Raw genomic sequence first — 17,600 nt, 5'->3', positions numbered from 1 at the left:
CAATACCTGAAATGCTACTGGGATAGCTCAAGAGAGGGTGCTCTAGCACTGAATTTCACACTGCAGTGCAGCATCACATAGCTTCTTGAAGGATGCTCTTCCTACACCAGCCATCACACTTGTACTTTTTGAAATTCCAGGCCAGATTCTGGCTTGAACATTTCTGTTTCTCCACTGTAATTCCCTCAACAAGCCTTAAAGGGCTTGAACCTTTCTTGGATATTTCTCTCTTGGGACATATCAGCCTGTGTTCGCAGCAATGAAGGGCAACATTTTCAAAGCAAGGTATTGCTCCAGAAAATCCCAGATTGCAATTTGCAAAGTTGTGGTAAGTGATACACAGAACCATATTAAAAAGGGAAGGTTTCCATCTATTGATTCAAAGTTTTGTGCTGGAAAGTTTATACTGTCAACAGGAGCCCAGTGATCGAGAAGGAAGAACACCACGAGCTTTCTGGAAAGCTGGTGTTAAAGGTTATCAAATCACAGTGGTAAAGCCAAGTTTCTCCATAGGCCCAAAATCAGCATCCTGCCTAAGTATTCACCTAACAGCAGGGCCTCATTGCAAACTACTTTCTTTGCTCTGTCTCACATTGCAACCACCCACTTCAACACATGCAGACCTCTTCAACCAGTACAACCATTAATCCTTCACGATTTACACATCTGGCCTTGCACTCCATCTCAAAGTTACCTCAATGTGTAGTTCATAGTACACAAGCTCACACCTTCATAATACAAAAAGGAACGGGGAGAGTGAATCATACACAGTGTTCACCTCCTGCCACGCCCCCAGACTCAAAACCACTCCTCCACCCAAATGTTGTCAGAGCTTACAATTAGCTGAGCACCAAGCAGCAGCAACAGTTTACATGATATAAATAATCGTATTATCACAGACAGAGATGTTTGATCACTAATGTTAGGCATTTTACATCTCATGTGCATGCCTCTAAGTCAGAAGATGAATCAGCAGTGGAACCAGCAGGCATGGACAGTTAGTTACAGAATCACAGAATCACAGAATGTTAGGGATTAGAAGGGACCTCGAAAGATCGTCTAGTCCAATCCCCCTGCCGGAGCAGGATTACCTAGACCATATCACACAGGAACGCGTCCAGGCGGGTTTTGAATGTCTCCAGAGAAGGAGACTCCACAACCTCTCTGGGCAGCCTGTTCCAGTGTTCGGTCACCCTCACCATAAAGAAGTTTTTCCTCATATTTATGTGGAACCTCCTGTGTTCCAGCTTGCACCCATTGCCCCTTGTCCTGTCAAGGGATGTCACTGAGAAGAGCCTGGCTCCATCCTCATGACACTTGCCCTTTACATATTTATAAACATTAATGAGGTCACCCCTCAGTCTCCTCTTCTCTAAGCTAAAGAGACCCAGCTCCCTCAGCCTCTCCTCAGAAGGGAGATGTTCCACCCCCTTAATCATCTTCGTGGCTCTGCGCTGGACTCTCTCTAGCAGTTCCCTGTCCTTCTTGAACTGAGGGGCCCAGAACTGGACACAATATTCCAGGTGCGGCTTCACCAGGGCAGAGTAGAGGGGGAGGAGAACCTCTCTTGACCTGCTAACCACACCCCTCACCTCTTTATGTTCTTCTAAACTTGGGGGAGACAGGGGACATGAATGATGCTTGAACACTGTTATAAAGCTCTTGAAAACTATGATCTGAAAGGCCGATATAGCCTCTAAAATAACAATTTTTACCTTTAGGGTCTTTATAGATGTCTAGTCATCCCTCTCCATAAAGAGCCTAAAGGCAAAAATTTCTAACAGGCAGAGGATGACACAAAAGCCATGAAACATGATCACTTCAAAAGGGATATACTGCTCTCTCCAATTGCAGTTATGAGCTACTATTGGAATAGAGTTACACATCTGACAGAAGTAAAAGTTCTTAATAAAAGAAGTAGCATTTCTATGTTTTATTATAATCTACTGAATTACTGCAGTCCTTACAACTATAAGTTACCCCAGGTAAATATGATCAAAGGGAATCTGATTTATCAGAATGAATTAACTTATGCAATACTTTGCTACCATCTTTCATCTAGCCATAAAAGCACAGTAAACACTCATTTCTAATGCATTCAGTGCAATGCAATGACCCAGGTCTAACACTTCCTTCCAGCAAAAGTTCTGAATCATCAAAAATTCTTAAGTATACTTTAAACTAATAAATTCAGCATTGCCACTTTGGTTGAACAAAGCAAGTATTCTAAGTCCTGTTATAAAATTAGAAGAGTGAAGAACAGAGTATTTCAGTGACTTACTGAGTGTCCCACATTATAGGAGAAATGGCACTATAAAGCAGCCTCCAGCTCTCCCAGGTTCACACCATGAATGTACAGCTGTCATCTTTCCCTCCTCTTTGGAGATGAAGCAACAGAACAAACACACCACAGCTCTAAGGATCTTTAACAGATCAAAGGTTCTCCTTGCTGATACAAATGAAACTTAGACAGATCAAATAACAGTTTACAATTAACATCATAAATATCCAGTCGACATCTTTTGTAGAGGCTGGTCCCTCTTCTCTGCATCCCAATAAACTCTTTAATAACATACGCACCCAAAATCTCTGGCTAGAGGAGAATTTAACTGGGCACACCAAAACAAACCAAAAAGCACTGCAAGTTTGTTCCTGGTTAATATATACCATCTCATAACATCTTTCTATTTATTCTGTGTTATGGTCCATTCAGAAATACTGATCATTTGCTTGAGGCTGATCTGTAACGTGGGTTAATATGATGTACAGCATGGTTCCAACAAGTCTAGTCCTTCCTAGATATCTAGTCTTGACAAGGCCAGGCAGGATGACTGGGGTGCGTAAGAGTTGAATACTTGTGAGTAAAACGCCAAGCTAGTAGAAAGACAAGTATTTAACAGCTGAGAAGACTTATTAAATGAGTCATAGTAAAATAAGAGTACCCCCTCAAAAGTGAACAAAGCGAGGAACAATTGTGGAATATATTACCTCATCTCAGCAAGACACAAATCCGATAAAGCAGATGATTATACATGTTTAATATTCACATTTCATGTGGACCAATGCATTTGCTTTGAACTTCTAAATCCAGTAATCTGAATCAACCCTTCAAAATATCGCTTCAATAAAAATTAAAGGTTTTCTTTAGGCTCTGTCTTTAAAGAAAAATGGAAGATTTATAGAGAGAAAAATAGAACAAGGAGTCTTCCCCAGGTCTGATGCTGAAGCAGCACACTTAAGAGAGTCGTACTAACACTCATGTCTGCCTGTTTTCTTAAAACAAGTAGGCAAAACATGTACACAAAAAAGTTTGATTTTAAAAGACTGTCACTTTTTTAGTCAATTTTTCTATCACCTCCTCTAAAAATAATTTCTTTTTACTAATTACTTAAGGAAATTAGGTAGTATATAATATAAATATGTAATACATTATTTTGAACCATTGCTAAGACATCTGAATATATTTCCTAGATTGGTTTTCCCCTGTTTTCACATTCAGAGGAATCCAGACCACAGATGTGTTGACTAAATCACCCGATCAGTAGGGTTAAACCAGCCGCAAGTTTCATTACAGACGTGACTGCTCTCAAAAGTCACAAGATCCCGACTGAGCAAGTTAAAGTCTGTTGAGTAGCACATCGCAAACTTCTGCTCCTTAATCATTGCTGTTTATTTAGACTTTCACACATTATACAAAGCAATAGAGATGCTTAAGCACTGAAAACAGTGAATTTTAATATGAAAATATTCATGACAATAAACTGACATATACTGTCAAGTGACAAGCTCTCCCTGGTGGACCTATGGTAGTTTTCTCTGGAGAAAAAAATCTGCTCAGCCAGGGGATTCAGAAGCTTCTTCTGTAACTAAACAGTGATGATACATTCAATTACTTAACACCTCACCACCTTGCCTGTAATACTCTTGTATCAGTTCAACAGACTTAGTCAGAAAGCACTTCACTCTCTGAGGCAGATGTAGCCTAAAAAAAAAGGGCGGGGGGGAGTGGGGGGAGAGAGAGAGAGAGAGATGCTTCACAGCCATTTGCTGTATGTCATCCAAATTTAGTGGAAGTGAGTTTATGACACCATTAAAACTTTGGGATATTTTTTATTTACAAAAATAACAACATAATATCAGCATTTGACATTTCTTCACCTGTACCATTTCACAGTTGCTCCATTAATGCAAAAATATACTAACATGGAACAAGTTTGGTTATATATTAAACTTAGAAGACCTATTTCATTACCAGAAATATCAAACTTAGAAGGGAAATAATATTTTTGCTGCTGTAGTGCTTAGGTTCCGCAGGTATATCTGAATCCAGACTGTGATAGGTGCTGCGTATAACAAACCAATTATACCTCCTGTATTCATGGGTAAAATACCAGAAAGGATCTACTGACAGACTACATGAACTGTGCATGTCAAATTACTCTCTTGATGTTTCCAAATCACCCAGTCCTTTGATGAAATTTTAATGAAAATTATGTATTTATGAAGTAGCAATTTTTAAGTGGACCATGATGCACTCATCAGTGCAGTAGTAGTTCTAAATCTTTGCACTAGGGAAGGTTTTATTGAGTAGAGCAACAATTTCTAAGTAAACTACTTAACTGGCAGTCTCATTAATGACATCGAGGACTGAGTGAAAGGAAGATGAAATCATTCTTTTACCTTTGCTGATAAGTCCTTCAGGTCAAAACCAGACACACATAACCTTTTCAATGGGAGAATAATAATTTCATTAACAAGATTAGTATGTAACATACTTTGTACACCAAAAATCTCTAGTCTTCTGTCAGATTTGTCACTAGATAACATAAGAAATGTAATTAATTAGAAAAAAGTGTACACTGAAACCAGAATACATGAACAGCTAAAAACTCATTTTTGCTGTCCATGTTCTCCTGTATTAAGTTCAACAATCATAAAATTGTAATGACAATTTTTAAAAAAAAAAATTTTTTTTGTGCCCTCTTGGATAGTAAGAGTTCAGAGTTTCAGAAAACACTATGAAAACTGAAGTTCATAGATAGCTTCTGAACTGTAGTGTTTACTTAAATACAGGATCAAAGTGTTACAGCTGTTTTTCAAACTAGGGGGAAAGTAGCTGTCTCCACATATTGTCAGACAAGTTTATTAAGCTGTTTTATATTGAAGAGAATACAAAAGAAACCCTCACACTAATGTGCTCAGATCCTGCAACAGGACTTACCTACAAATGAAGCATTCTTGAATTTGAAACAAACATAAACACTGCATGCAAAAACATCTTTTAGAAGTTTAAAATTAAACACAATTGAAAGTGTATTTCTCTTACATAAAAAAAAAATCCCTTTTGTACAGTGTTTTTATTTTTCAATATGTTTTTAATTACACTTTTCAACATATAAAAATAAACCTAAGGTACAGGCTGAAAACTTTTTTCTGTTTACATATTAGCAAACAAAATTAAGTTTTAGATTCTCTTTAGGTAATAACACTTAACGATACCTACAAATTTCAACTGTCCACACTCCAATCTGTGGTGAGAAAACTACATCTCTCTGAACTAAGTGCCTACAGATTTAAATTATTTTAGCCATTTACAGATCTCAGCATTTGTGTCACTACGTCCAGTTATCACTTTTAAAATTACAGTAACACCAAAGGCAATAATGGATCGTTATAAAACTGAAAGTACCACCAAGTGGCAGGCAGGACGCATATGCCCCAGTTTGCAAGTTACTGTTCAGAATTCACATCTTTAAGATTGTTTGGTTTACTGTTGTAATGTAATTTTCACATTAACATTTACAAAGTTCAAGATTATTTTTGTATCTTCCCCGCCCCCCCCACCCCGTCTAAGTGAATGGCTAGCAAAATTAAAATACATGAACTTAAACCTTGTTTCATTATAAACTAACAAAAAGACAGTGATGCAGATGTGCTTCAGACCTGAAGTAGAAGATGCACACATCACTATGGCATTCCTGCTTCAACGGCCATACACGTGAATGAAAAAACCAACACTGTAATAAGGACAGGTATGAAGTATACAATAATTTGTATCACACAAAACAGCCTTTACTTATTATGTCTTCCTTAGACCAGAAGAAAACCACAGAAATTCCTAAATCTAATAATTATTACAAAATACCAGTACAAGCTAAGGGCAACACAGAGAAGCTACCACGTAACAGATTTGCAGAGTTTCAAAGTAGTTTCAGATATTGCCTTAGATGCAACTGGGCCAGAGAACACTAGCAAGTATGCAAAGCATGCTAGAGCCTACAGAATTTACCTTCCTTACAGCAGAGTAAACACACTGAAGTGGCCACAGCTCCTTTCAGAATCCAAGCTGTGCATAGGTTGCTGCTGTTAGCCAGCTAACATAAATAAAGCTAGTTCAGATGCATCTACCTGAAAGCGCCACCAAAAAAAATAGCAGGTGACTAATGAGTAGGCAGAACCCACCTCTCACCGATTTCTCAGGTATTCTTCAGACGTTTCTAGTTTCCAACTGAAGTGCTTTTTTCCCCCCTTAGTTCTAAGTGTGAAATATGAAAAACAATATTCTTTACATACCATACTATCAGTGTTTGCAATCAAGATTTCATCCCTCACACCTGTAAACTTACTGACTTCGACAAATTTATCTAAGTCACAGCCACCTCTATTTTGAGCTTGGAATCCTGTTTCATCGCCCAGCAGTTGTCTTCTGCTACCTCCTTCTTTCAAAATCCAAAGAAAAATACTATCTGGTACCCTGAAACACTGTTGTGAAATAACTGTAGTCACTAATGGAAGCTTATGCATATGTGCTTTATGTGGTCTTCGCAAAATTGCACCATATCATCACTTTTCTGAGCAATTATGAGTCACAAAAATTTCAAATAAAGCCTGACTCAAACGAAATTGCATTTAAAACAATACAACTACCATCAACCACACTGTTCTCAAAACCTTCACTCAATAAAAATCTGACTGGGCAGCTCAGCATGCAAACGTGTTAGCGATGAAGGCAATGGACTTCCAGTGGAAGATGGACACATTTAATGAATGATGCACACAATCCTGCTGGAGCAAGCAGGAACTTCAATACTGTGCTACTGGTTTAAAAATGAGCTACCCTCTGCAGAGACATGCATTTTACAGAATAGCAGTTCTGTAGTAGTGGCTTTTTAGGAAAAAGGGAACTGTGAAACATCTAATACGAATAGGCAGAACTTAACTACCTCACAGATCTGCACAGTATTTACAAAGCAAAACCAGAAAATACAGCATTTGTAAGAAAACAGGACTTGAGGTTGGGAGGAATTGTTTTGTGTTTGGTGGTTCGTAGTTTTGGGGTTTTCTTTGCCTTTTAAAAACAGAACTTAAAAAAAACCCTTTTTGTAGGGGAATGATTAATTCACATACAATATAACAATGTGCTGCATATGGACTTACATATGTGGTAAGTTAGCTAGTAAGGTTGCCATCCTGAACTATTAATTTCCAGAGGCATGTTTCTTAGCTAACTATACACAATGCTTTACATATTCTGTAACTGATATATAAGAGAGCCATGCAATTTCAGGATAACAAAACTCAAGAAATCAAACTAAGGTAAGCTGAAACATGATACACTGCAAGAATTCTAATTCCTCCCAAAGGAGAAACTTAGCTTTCTTAGCTTTTCAAAGATATTATAAATAATACATGTGCATTTTCACTGGTATCCACATTTCAGATCAGACAAGCTGTGTAAATAAGACCAGATCAACTAAAAATACTCCTTTAATAAGTATGTACCAGCAGAAACTTCCCTCTAAAATACTTAACTTTATTAGTGAAATGGTACCAAAGATAACAAGTATACAAACACTCTTTGCTCTATGCTACTTACACATCATAAATAAGACAGCTGTTGTTGCAAGACACAATCTTTCACAGTCTTCCTATAAGTATACAGATTTGTCATTCTTTTATCAGAATAAGCTGTTTACCAGCCAACAGCATGTGGCTTAAACATCACGAAAATGACTGCCTATACTTTACATGGTAAAGCATTTTCTGTAGTCTTAAATGTACACAGCGGCAAGAACATTAAATCCTATCGAAAATGAAGAGTGATTAAGCAGCTTCACAATCAAACTGGGTTTCATTACCTTAGGAACTGGGTAAATTTTTTAGTCCCTGTAATATGCTTGCCTTTTTTTTTTTCAGAAGAATTAACTATGCAAAGGAAAAGAAAAACAAATTGAAAGCAAATAGCTAATATGTTATTAAGTTTATTTTTAACTGAAAGAAATAACTCTCCCCATGAGGTAAGGCCATTAAATAATTTGATTGTATTAAGTTGTATTAAAAATAATCTACTTGATTTTAGGTACAATTAAGTTTTAAAGGTATGACTCTTAAGAAGTCTCATGTAACTGACTAAATTATTTCAGAGAACACAAGCCATGTTTTACCTTGATAAAATATTTGCTTTGTCATTCTCTTCTTACGTGCTTTCTCCCCATAGAATGAAAAAAGAATCTCTGCCACTGAACTCCCGTGTAAGTTAGAACTTTTTTCCCAACAAATTATTTATCCCCCCTTCTTTGCATACAATTCCTTTTATATCACCCAACAGGTATCAGAGAAGATGATGGAGAGGTAACAATTAAGGCCATCCAAATGTAGATTAAATGTCCAAAGGGCCGTCTTTGATGCAGGTGATGAGAAAATGCTTTGTATTCAGCTACTGCTTTTGTACAGTGGTGGTCCCCAAATTGCATCTTTGCTTTCATCTATAAATCTCTTCTAAAAATAAAAAATAAAAGTAAAAATGGAGCTTTAGTATTTTAACAAGTGAATCAAACAACCATTCCAACAAATCACTTGCATTCTTGGCTACAGTACGGTGGTGGCAAAATAGCAATAGAGATCATGTAAGATGTAGCTGAAAATGAGTAATAGCACATATTCATTTCTAGAAAATACCACATTTTAAGAAGGCACTAAAGCTTCTGCTTGTGCTCCCATATTTTTTTAAACAAGAAGAATTTATTCTTATAATGGCACCTGTACTATTTGCAGCTGAACAGACACGCTGCAGTACAGCTCAAAACAAAGCTGTAAGTTCTGATAATATCATACAGATGTGCTAACTTCTGGAAGGACAAAAGAAAACAACGAAACAAAACAACACCAAAATAACCCAGTAAGCTAACCTATTATCTGTAACATGGCAATGTTCCTTTTAGGAACAGAAAAGTAGCATGCATTTTAAAATACTTGAAAAGAAATATTAATTTTAGGGATATTAGGAAGAAATTTTTTTAAATAATTAAACTCTATAATCTCAAGCAGTGAGCAAATGAAAAATATACTAGTCAGCAGGTATTTAACGTAAGAACCATAAAACTGTGTTTATGTTCAAAAACCCTTTCTCTACAGTTGTCATCTACAACAAAAGAAAGTGTCTATTTATGCACCATTTCCAAGCACATCAAACAGCACACATTGAAGTTTTGGTGGATTTTTTAACCCACAAGGTAAAACAATAAAAAATTCATCAACAAGCAGTATTTTAAACAACCTTCAATGCATATCTTCAGCTTTTGTTGGGTAGTACAGGTTTACATCTTTCAGTTTCTACTTATTTTTTAACAGCTTATGGCAAAACTTAACATAAATCATTTTACAAGTACAGCCATCATGGAAATGCATGGATTTTCAGAGATGAATAGTTCTGATGGCATCTGCCTTTTCATGGTATAACTACTGGTCCGTGCTTTCTTGCTTTACAGCAAGAAGACAACAAAGCTATCACAAGAATTGGAAGAGCTACTAGTACTATCAACACGTTCAGGTTGATTGCTTTGACATTTTCTTCCTCGTTCTGGGAAATAAAAAGCTTTGGATTTCATTCCTTAGTTGAATCAGAGGTCCATTCTTTGCTTTAAACCTCTTCCATTTTAATTGAGAGGTTTTCTTCATTTGGTTGACAGTTCCCATTCTGTTGTAGTTTGACTTCATCTCTCTTTTGTGTATCTCTGTTGTCTACTTCCTTGTCAGTTTCTGCATTCTCATCCTCTTTAGTGTGATCTTTGTCCTACCAAAGATAAAATTATTTTTCAAAAAAATCACATTCTTAGCATCACAGGATATTACTTCCAACTAACTCTTGGTACTTTTATTGTCTCAATTTTTACATGCCTCTCTTGTCTCAGCAATTTTTAGAACAGAGGTGTCCACTTCTTTTCTTTTCTTTTTTTTTTTCTTAAAAAAGAAAAGCTTTCTTTTCAATTGGCTGAAGTTAGGCACTCATAACCCATCATCCATGAAATCACTGCCATAAAGTGATCTGTCTTTATCAATATTCAGAAAGAACAAGCAGCATCATGGAACCTATGAGAAGCAGCTCCAGAAATTAAGATTTCACCATATCTTCTAAATAAAATAGGATTAAATTTTTTCTTTCATTTTTTTTGTCAGGTATCCAATGCATTTTAAGAGAGTTTTTGGGTAAGAGAATTACTTAAGCATGTGGACAGTCACCTAAACCAGTTGTTTTATAACAGTTGAATAATCCCAAGTACAACAAACTACTCTTTAAAGGTATGCTGCTTTTCAAATTCTAAGATTAAGCAATTTGAAGATGTTTCTTTTCTTAATCACACCACCTTCTATTTTGTAGGGGAAAATCCCATACCACTCTTCCCCAGCTCTTCAACTTTACTCCTGCAGAGTCCAATATGCAGACCAGGACCAAAGCAACCACAGAGAGACTGAACTGCAGAGTGAAAGTTTATTAAAAAAGTAATCTTTTCAGTTTGACAGTCAAACTGACCCTGAAAGCTGCTCCCTTAAGTTACACAGTCTGCTTCCTGTCTGCTCATACAGATGGGCAGCTAGCCAAGTCCTAACATATGGCACAGAACAGGAAAGAGAAACCAAAACAAAGTGTTTCCATAACCTATTCACACAAGCTCCTATAGGTCCAGTAAAGTTCAAACATGAACACTTATCAAACTGGCCCACTAACACCAACTGTAACTCTCCATTTGGCACAAGCTAAACCCATATGGTAATAATTTGATAAGGAAAACAGAAGAAAAAGAAAGCAGGAGGAAAAGAAAGGAAAAGAATGGAGGGAATTTCAATAACAGCTCCACTAGCACCACTTTGCTCTGCTTATCACTTGATCACACTGCTTACCTTCAAACTACTGGTGCTTTTGTCAGATTTCTCCTTTCCCTCTTTTTCTTTACTACTCTTTTTCTTTGAGGTAGAGCATTCTCTTTCTCTTCTTTCATTATTTGTATCTCTTTCTCTTTTTTTTTCTTTCTTGTTTCTGTTTAAGAAAATTTTTACTCAAATCAGAATTTAATCCAACAGCAACAGCCTTCAAACCATTATAACTGCAAACTAAACTCTGATCTGTGCATTTTCAAAAAAAAAAAACCCAAATCAAAATGTAACAAAAAGCCCTTCATAAAGACAAGAGGATCTTTTGAGTAAGAGAGAGCTAAAGAATGCATGTGTTCAGTATATATGGTATTTGCAAAGAGAAAACCAAATTAATCTGTATCCAATGAAGGGCTTTTATTGAGTTGAAGCAAATTTGCATTGTTGACAGATTTGAAACTCTCTAGTTGAAAGTGTACCAAAGTCAGATCCGTGAAAGTTTTTGTTTTGTTTTTTTTTTGTTTTAAATTAAAACTGAATCATACTGACCAACTGAAATAATCTGAGATGATTAGTGCAAAGGCAGTAAAACAATGAAAATACTATAAATTCTTCCTCCTTTACTGCTTGTTAACTTTTATGTTTATATCAAACTGACCTTCTCGGAGAGGGAGTTCGTGAAGACTTTCTTTTTGTTGTTTTGGATGTTTTAGGAGACTTGGAGGGACTTCTACTCTTCCTTTTACGCCTTTCTCTACAGGACCAAGAAATTAAAGATCATCAAAGAACAAAAATAAACTAAGGAATCAGATAAAAACAGAAAGCTATTAAAATGATCTGACACAACAACTAAGTAATATCCCTGAATTTAACATTATATATCACCAACAATATATGAACTGTACAAAGCAAAAAAAAAATTTTTGTATGTTTCAGTTCGGTGGGAAAGTGAAGGCTGGAAGTGGGAAAAAAAAGGTTGTGCCCCTTCAGATTTTAGGCGGTTGTTTATCCTCACATGCTTGTACTTATACCTGGTAACAACGGAAAAACACTCAATTCACTAATCCTGTATTAAGTAAGTTTCTTCAGTCAGGAAAAGAATACAACTGAATGAAAAGCCACATTAAGACAAATGGCACAGCTTGAGCAATACGAACTCCAAAACATAACATTACAACCTGAAGACAATTGTAATTTCAGTTCAGCCTGACTGAACTTTAATTCCTAAATACATGAGCTAGCATTCCTATTGGTTTAGAAGCAAACAGTGCAAAATGAAGCTCAAGCGGTTGTCAAAAATCAGAATAACTAAGTTAATATCTATTGTTTTTCTAGCAGTCCTTGCTCAGCAAACAGAATATCATTCTGTAACACACTAAAGAGCTCAAAGTATTTTACAGAACAGCTGTTTCACACAGATATATGGAATTCGCTGAAGTTGCTATTATGGACTCTGATCTTGAATAGAACAAAACATTAAATAATTGGTTGCAAATACACTGAGTTATGTGTTGAAGTAAAGCAACAACTGAGCCAGTAAAGCTTCATTCAATGCAAACATAGAACCTATCTCTGTCAAAGTAAGATGATTTTTTCCTATCACCTCTTCACAGAGCAGTAAAAGCAGACAGGAACAACCATCAAAGAAAAACAGGGAAGTGAAAAACTAATTGAGAGGGCACTTCAAGATAGGGCACAAAAGCTTTTTGCAAATCACACCATTAGGTGTGAATATTTCTATCTTTAATATTTAGAAAGGCCAAGAAATCCACAATTATTAGATAAATTACAAAAGGATATATTAAGATATGCCTAATATCACTATCTGGATTGATACTCTAGCAATACCGTCTACCATGACCTCCTGAAGCTGCACAGGACAAAATTTCATAACTATTTTGTTCAGTAAGCTCTTAAGTTTTATCCAAACCAACTCCAAACCAACACGGACATTTCATATAACACAAATAGAATGCTCAGAAACCATTACACCCTTTTCTGCCTTGTAGGAACCATGAACTCCTGAATCTTGAGGACTGGGTAATTTTCCTTTTGTCCAGTGAAATAATTATAATATGTAAACTTTTCCCAATTTGTCCAGCATTTCATTCTCTCAAGGTAACAAACAAAATTTGCTATCTAAATTTGACATGTGATATTACTGAACTCCCTAATTCCTGAGATGTTCAGAAAGGACTTTTTCCATCAAAGCTTCGGAACTTGTTAGCTCTAACGCTTTTAGAATACGCCTAGGTTAGTCCACTTACTGAGCATATAATCAATCTCAGAGCCTCCTTTTGCCATACTGAATTTATCCAGACTTCCACCCTGTTTAGCCTCCCTCAGAGGCAAAAACCCAGCTACATTAACTTGAATGTTATCCTGTTTACTATCAGCATCATTAAGGAATGTCACTTTTTACTTGTACTTGCCATCTAACCAGCTAAACAAGGTATCCTTATGTTCCAACTGAGATACATTCACCTTCTGAATGGCTAGCCAGCCAAGCGACATGCTTGCTTCTGCTGTTCAGCCATCCAGCTGAAGAGTGGCAAGTACTATCACCCAACTGTTCGTGAGATTTACAGACCAACACTGTACAGTCTGTAAGTAACCAAGGAACGATGTAACAGTGACTCAGACTTTCACCAGGACAAAGATGATGTGTGATGTCACTTTATCAGAACTTTTGGATGGTTCCAATGCAGAGAAATAGCACAAGAATCATTTATTTACTGTCCTCAAGGACTATACTATATGGTTATGTGAAAGGCAAGCACCAGCAGCCCAACAAGAAACTATGTTCTATCAGGCATCATACAGAGCTCTTTGTAATAGATTTCACTTTACAGGAAAATCTACAAAACATAAATAATACAAATTTAATTAGTAAGAGACATGGTGGTACTGATATATAAAAACTAGGATGGTGCCTCACTGAACCAACAAGTCAAAAAAGCATGAAAAAATACTGAACAAACCTGCTGGAGCTACGAGATCTTCTTGAAGAGCTATAGCTTCTTGGGGGTGTTCTGGATCTCTTATCTTTCTTCTTTTTATCATCTCTCTCTCGGTCCTTCTCCTTATCCCCATCTTTTTCCTTTTCTTTGTCCTTCTCTTTGTCTCCTCCTTTGTCCTTATCTCCCTCCTTGTCCTTAATCTTCTCTCTGTCCTTCTCTCCTTCTTTCTCAATATCTTCTTTTTCCTTGTTCTGGTCTACCTCTTCCCTGTCTTTTTCCTTCTCCTTGTCTTTCTCCTTTTCCCTGTCCTTCTCCCTATCTTTGTCCTTATCCTTGTCCCTATCCCTGTCTTTGTCTCTGACTCTCTCTCGATCTTTGTTTCGCTCTTTATCTCGCTCCCTGTCCTTCTCTCGGTCTCTCTCTTTATCGCGCTCTCTTTCCCTATCTTTGTCTCGGTCTCTCTCCTTCTCCTTGTCTCGATCTCTCTCTTTCTCCTTTTCTTTGACCTTTTCTTTTTCCTTGACCTTTTCTTTGTCTCTCTTCTTGTCCCTGTGAAAAGCCAAACACAAATCCATTAATTCATCTTTGAACTGTCCAATTAAAGTTACAACTAACTCTTTAGCATACATTAATTGCTCAAGATAAAGTATGCATCTCTGCTGAAAAATAGTAATTATTCAATATTTTAATTTTCCACCCTGTTCAACCATGAGGGAAAGGTTATACAGTTAGGAAAAATTTGGAAACCAAATTGGAGAAGAGGATGCCAAAATCAAACTCTGATCTTCAGAGTGATTGTATTACACTCTGAAAGAAGTCTCTTCACCTCACAGTTATGTTACCAGACATACAAAAAATTTCTACATTTTGTCAGGAGTGAGACAAACTCTACAATCTGTAAACCCACTCTTTACTAAAAGCATGTCCACATAAAATGGACTGCGGATTAACCATGTCCACATGAATAATGACAGCTGACTGACAGAAGTCTTTATTCTACAGTGTTCTCTCATACAGATATCCTGAAACTGCTTGGAAGTCCAACAAGAATTAATACACAGAAACAAAAAAAACAGAGAAAATTTCATCAAATTCCCCAAAAAGGCAAATGTAAGGTCAAAACTCAATCAGGACAATTGAATCATCTGTAATGTCATTAAATTGAAAAATTATTGAAAAATTCTTAATACAATAAAAACAGAAGCAAGTATAACAGAACAAGTCTTTTTTTGGGACAGGCAGAATGATACACGTTCATAAGAAGAACAGGGAGGAAAACAAAAACTGATTAGATCACAGCTTTGGCTGGAAGATTACATTTTGGTATAGGATTATTTGGAAGTGCGAGACTCTATCTTTCCTTTCTAGGAGAGAGACACATGGCTCCTAGACCTGCCTCTAGGACATACAAAAATGAACAACTGTTCAGAGAGAGAAACAGGAGAAAGCACAAGAGGATAAGTTATTAGCAGGCCTTTATACGTCCAAGAGAACCAGACTGACAGAAGTTGCTACGTCTACAGGTGTTGGTACCTATTCTAGGATTTTCAAAGATTCTCAAAGAGACTACTTCACACATGAAAGGTCCTAAGCACAGCCCCCACCTTTGTTCAACAGAAAAGTGTTTGACTGTATATTCTTCTCAGCTGCTAATAAATAGTAGGCCATTGTATGCTCTGTGACCTGACAACTTTGGTTCCCATCAGGTTTTGGCAAATACTTCATTAAAAGTCTCAGAGAAGGAATGCGAGATCATAAATACAAAACAGCACACAATCCCTGCAATAGCAAAGAGTCTCACAATGACCCAAAAAGGGCCTTCCAGTTAATTTATCACATAGATTTCATTGGACTTGCCCCTTCCAGCGAGCAGATATCTCAAGAAGCTCCAAACAACAGCAACAGAGAATCAAAAGGATCCATCAATAAAGCCCAGCTACCTATGTAGCCTATTCCTGTTTCCACTGAGGTCCACAGACGTGCAGTCCTCTTTCCCACAGAACTTCTTCCCTCAAAAAACAAGAGGCAACTGCACAACCTCAGTATGAGGCTCCCTTTAAATCAATCAGGGGAATTAGAGACATGAAAGAGACAGAAAAATACCAAGACTTCCAGTCATGAAGCTGCTTTCACAGGCACTTTTGTTTTCTGAATATTCACTCCTTCATCCCTCAGAACATTGTGTTATTATCTTGTTGGAATTTCACACTTCACTAATCAGACAACCAGACTTAAAAAGTAATAGACTAGGTAAAATATAGATGTATTAGATCCTTAAATGCAAATATGCCACATAACAGACACACGCGTTTGCACCCACAGCAGTGTATGGCCAATGTGAGATAGCCAAAGGCGAACATAGAAGCTTATGCACAAAAACTGTACACGTGTTCTCGGAATGCGGGATCAAGTTCAGCCTGAATCCAGCCTCCTCAACAGATAAAGATCGAACAAGCATCATCCACTTTTTTGTAGCTGGCACAGCCTACACAGAACATTCCTCATCTACTGGTTGAAGGCTGGCAATTGAAGATCTCTATTTTCAGTCAGCTTGCATGTTTGTATAAATGTAGCCTAGACTATCAAAGTTTAGGTACCTCAGTGTGGTGGTTTAACCCCTGTAGCCACCATATGAGCCACTATGAAGAAAATCAACCCTATCCCAGCCCAAACCACTACACTCAGCATTAAAAATTACTTTCTATTCTTTTGTCTCACAAACAAAGCCTAGGCACAGGCTAAAGCATTTAGACATTCCACCCTTTACCAAAACCTAAAAGGTTTGTCAGATTTTTTCAAAAACTCTGTACTGTGGGCTAAGAACAACAGTATAATTTCTTCGGAACAGAACTCACCGAGAACGAGAGCGACTTCTCGATTTCCGCCTTTCCCTAGATCTAGACCGTTTTTTCAGGGGACTTCTGGATCTGCGTCTGTCCTTGTGTCTTGAGAGGGATCTGTTGCCAGATCTACTTCTATATGAACAATGCCAGAAGAAAAACACTTTAATCTTGAAATTTCATAAAAATTAGGTCAACCAGCAAAGGAAAAAAACATAAATCTTGCCTCACTACAGAAAATTGTATAGTGTTACACCTCAGTAAGATACTGCCTATCAACATTTTTGCAAATATGAATACTTTAGGCTTCACCAGGTGCTCATGTCCTCCTTTGAAACAATGCACCATTTAAGTCATACCCACATTCCATCATAACCTCCATGAACGCTCTGGAAAATAGAAATCTGTATCATATTAGGATAGCTGTCCTTAGTAAATTACAGTGCACAAAATCTAGTATATACAATTTCCAGCTGCTTGTAAAATAGTTGCATTCTGTTTCTTTTCCAGGCCCAGTCACTTATTGCAGTCTTGGCCACTGAGGAAAGATGGCTTTAACTGGTCTCTTTTTGCTTTGTTCTCCAGCCTTACAATTGAAATAAACTTAAAAAAAAAAAAAAAACCAACACAAAACAAAAAACCAACCACTACT

At 37.0% G+C, this 17,600-nt stretch overlaps 1 protein-coding gene across 5 annotated transcripts in view; it reads right to left on the bottom strand.

The window, feature by feature from the left end:
• Positions 1-4,102: 4,102 nt before the first annotated feature.
• SREK1 (splicing regulatory glutamic acid and lysine rich protein 1) overlaps positions 4,103-17,600 on the bottom strand; it is a 37,992-nt gene continuing 24,494 nt past the window's right edge. For 4 of the 5 annotated variants that reach the window (XM_068422209.1, XM_068422210.1, XM_068422212.1 and 1 more), the window contains 5 exons: positions 16,964-17,083; positions 14,130-14,657; positions 11,807-11,902; positions 11,179-11,314; positions 4,103-10,072 (listed from right to left, as the gene is read on the bottom strand). In XM_068422209.1, the coding sequence (XP_068278310.1) occupies positions 9,920-10,072; positions 11,179-11,314; positions 11,807-11,902; positions 14,130-14,657; positions 16,964-17,083 (1,033 nt within the window). In that variant the 3' untranslated portion in view covers positions 4,103-9,919. The remainder of the gene's footprint in view (positions 10,073-11,178; positions 11,315-11,806; positions 11,903-14,129; positions 14,658-16,963; positions 17,084-17,600) is intronic. The other variant, XR_011050021.1, reaches the window with a different exon arrangement.

This window comes from Nyctibius grandis, chromosome Z (assembly GCF_013368605.1).
Source record: "Nyctibius grandis isolate bNycGra1 chromosome Z, bNycGra1.pri, whole genome shotgun sequence".
Classification (NCBI taxonomy): domain Eukaryota; kingdom Metazoa; phylum Chordata; class Aves; order Nyctibiiformes; family Nyctibiidae; genus Nyctibius; species Nyctibius grandis.
This window is presented reverse-complemented; position numbering and strand designations above follow the sequence as displayed.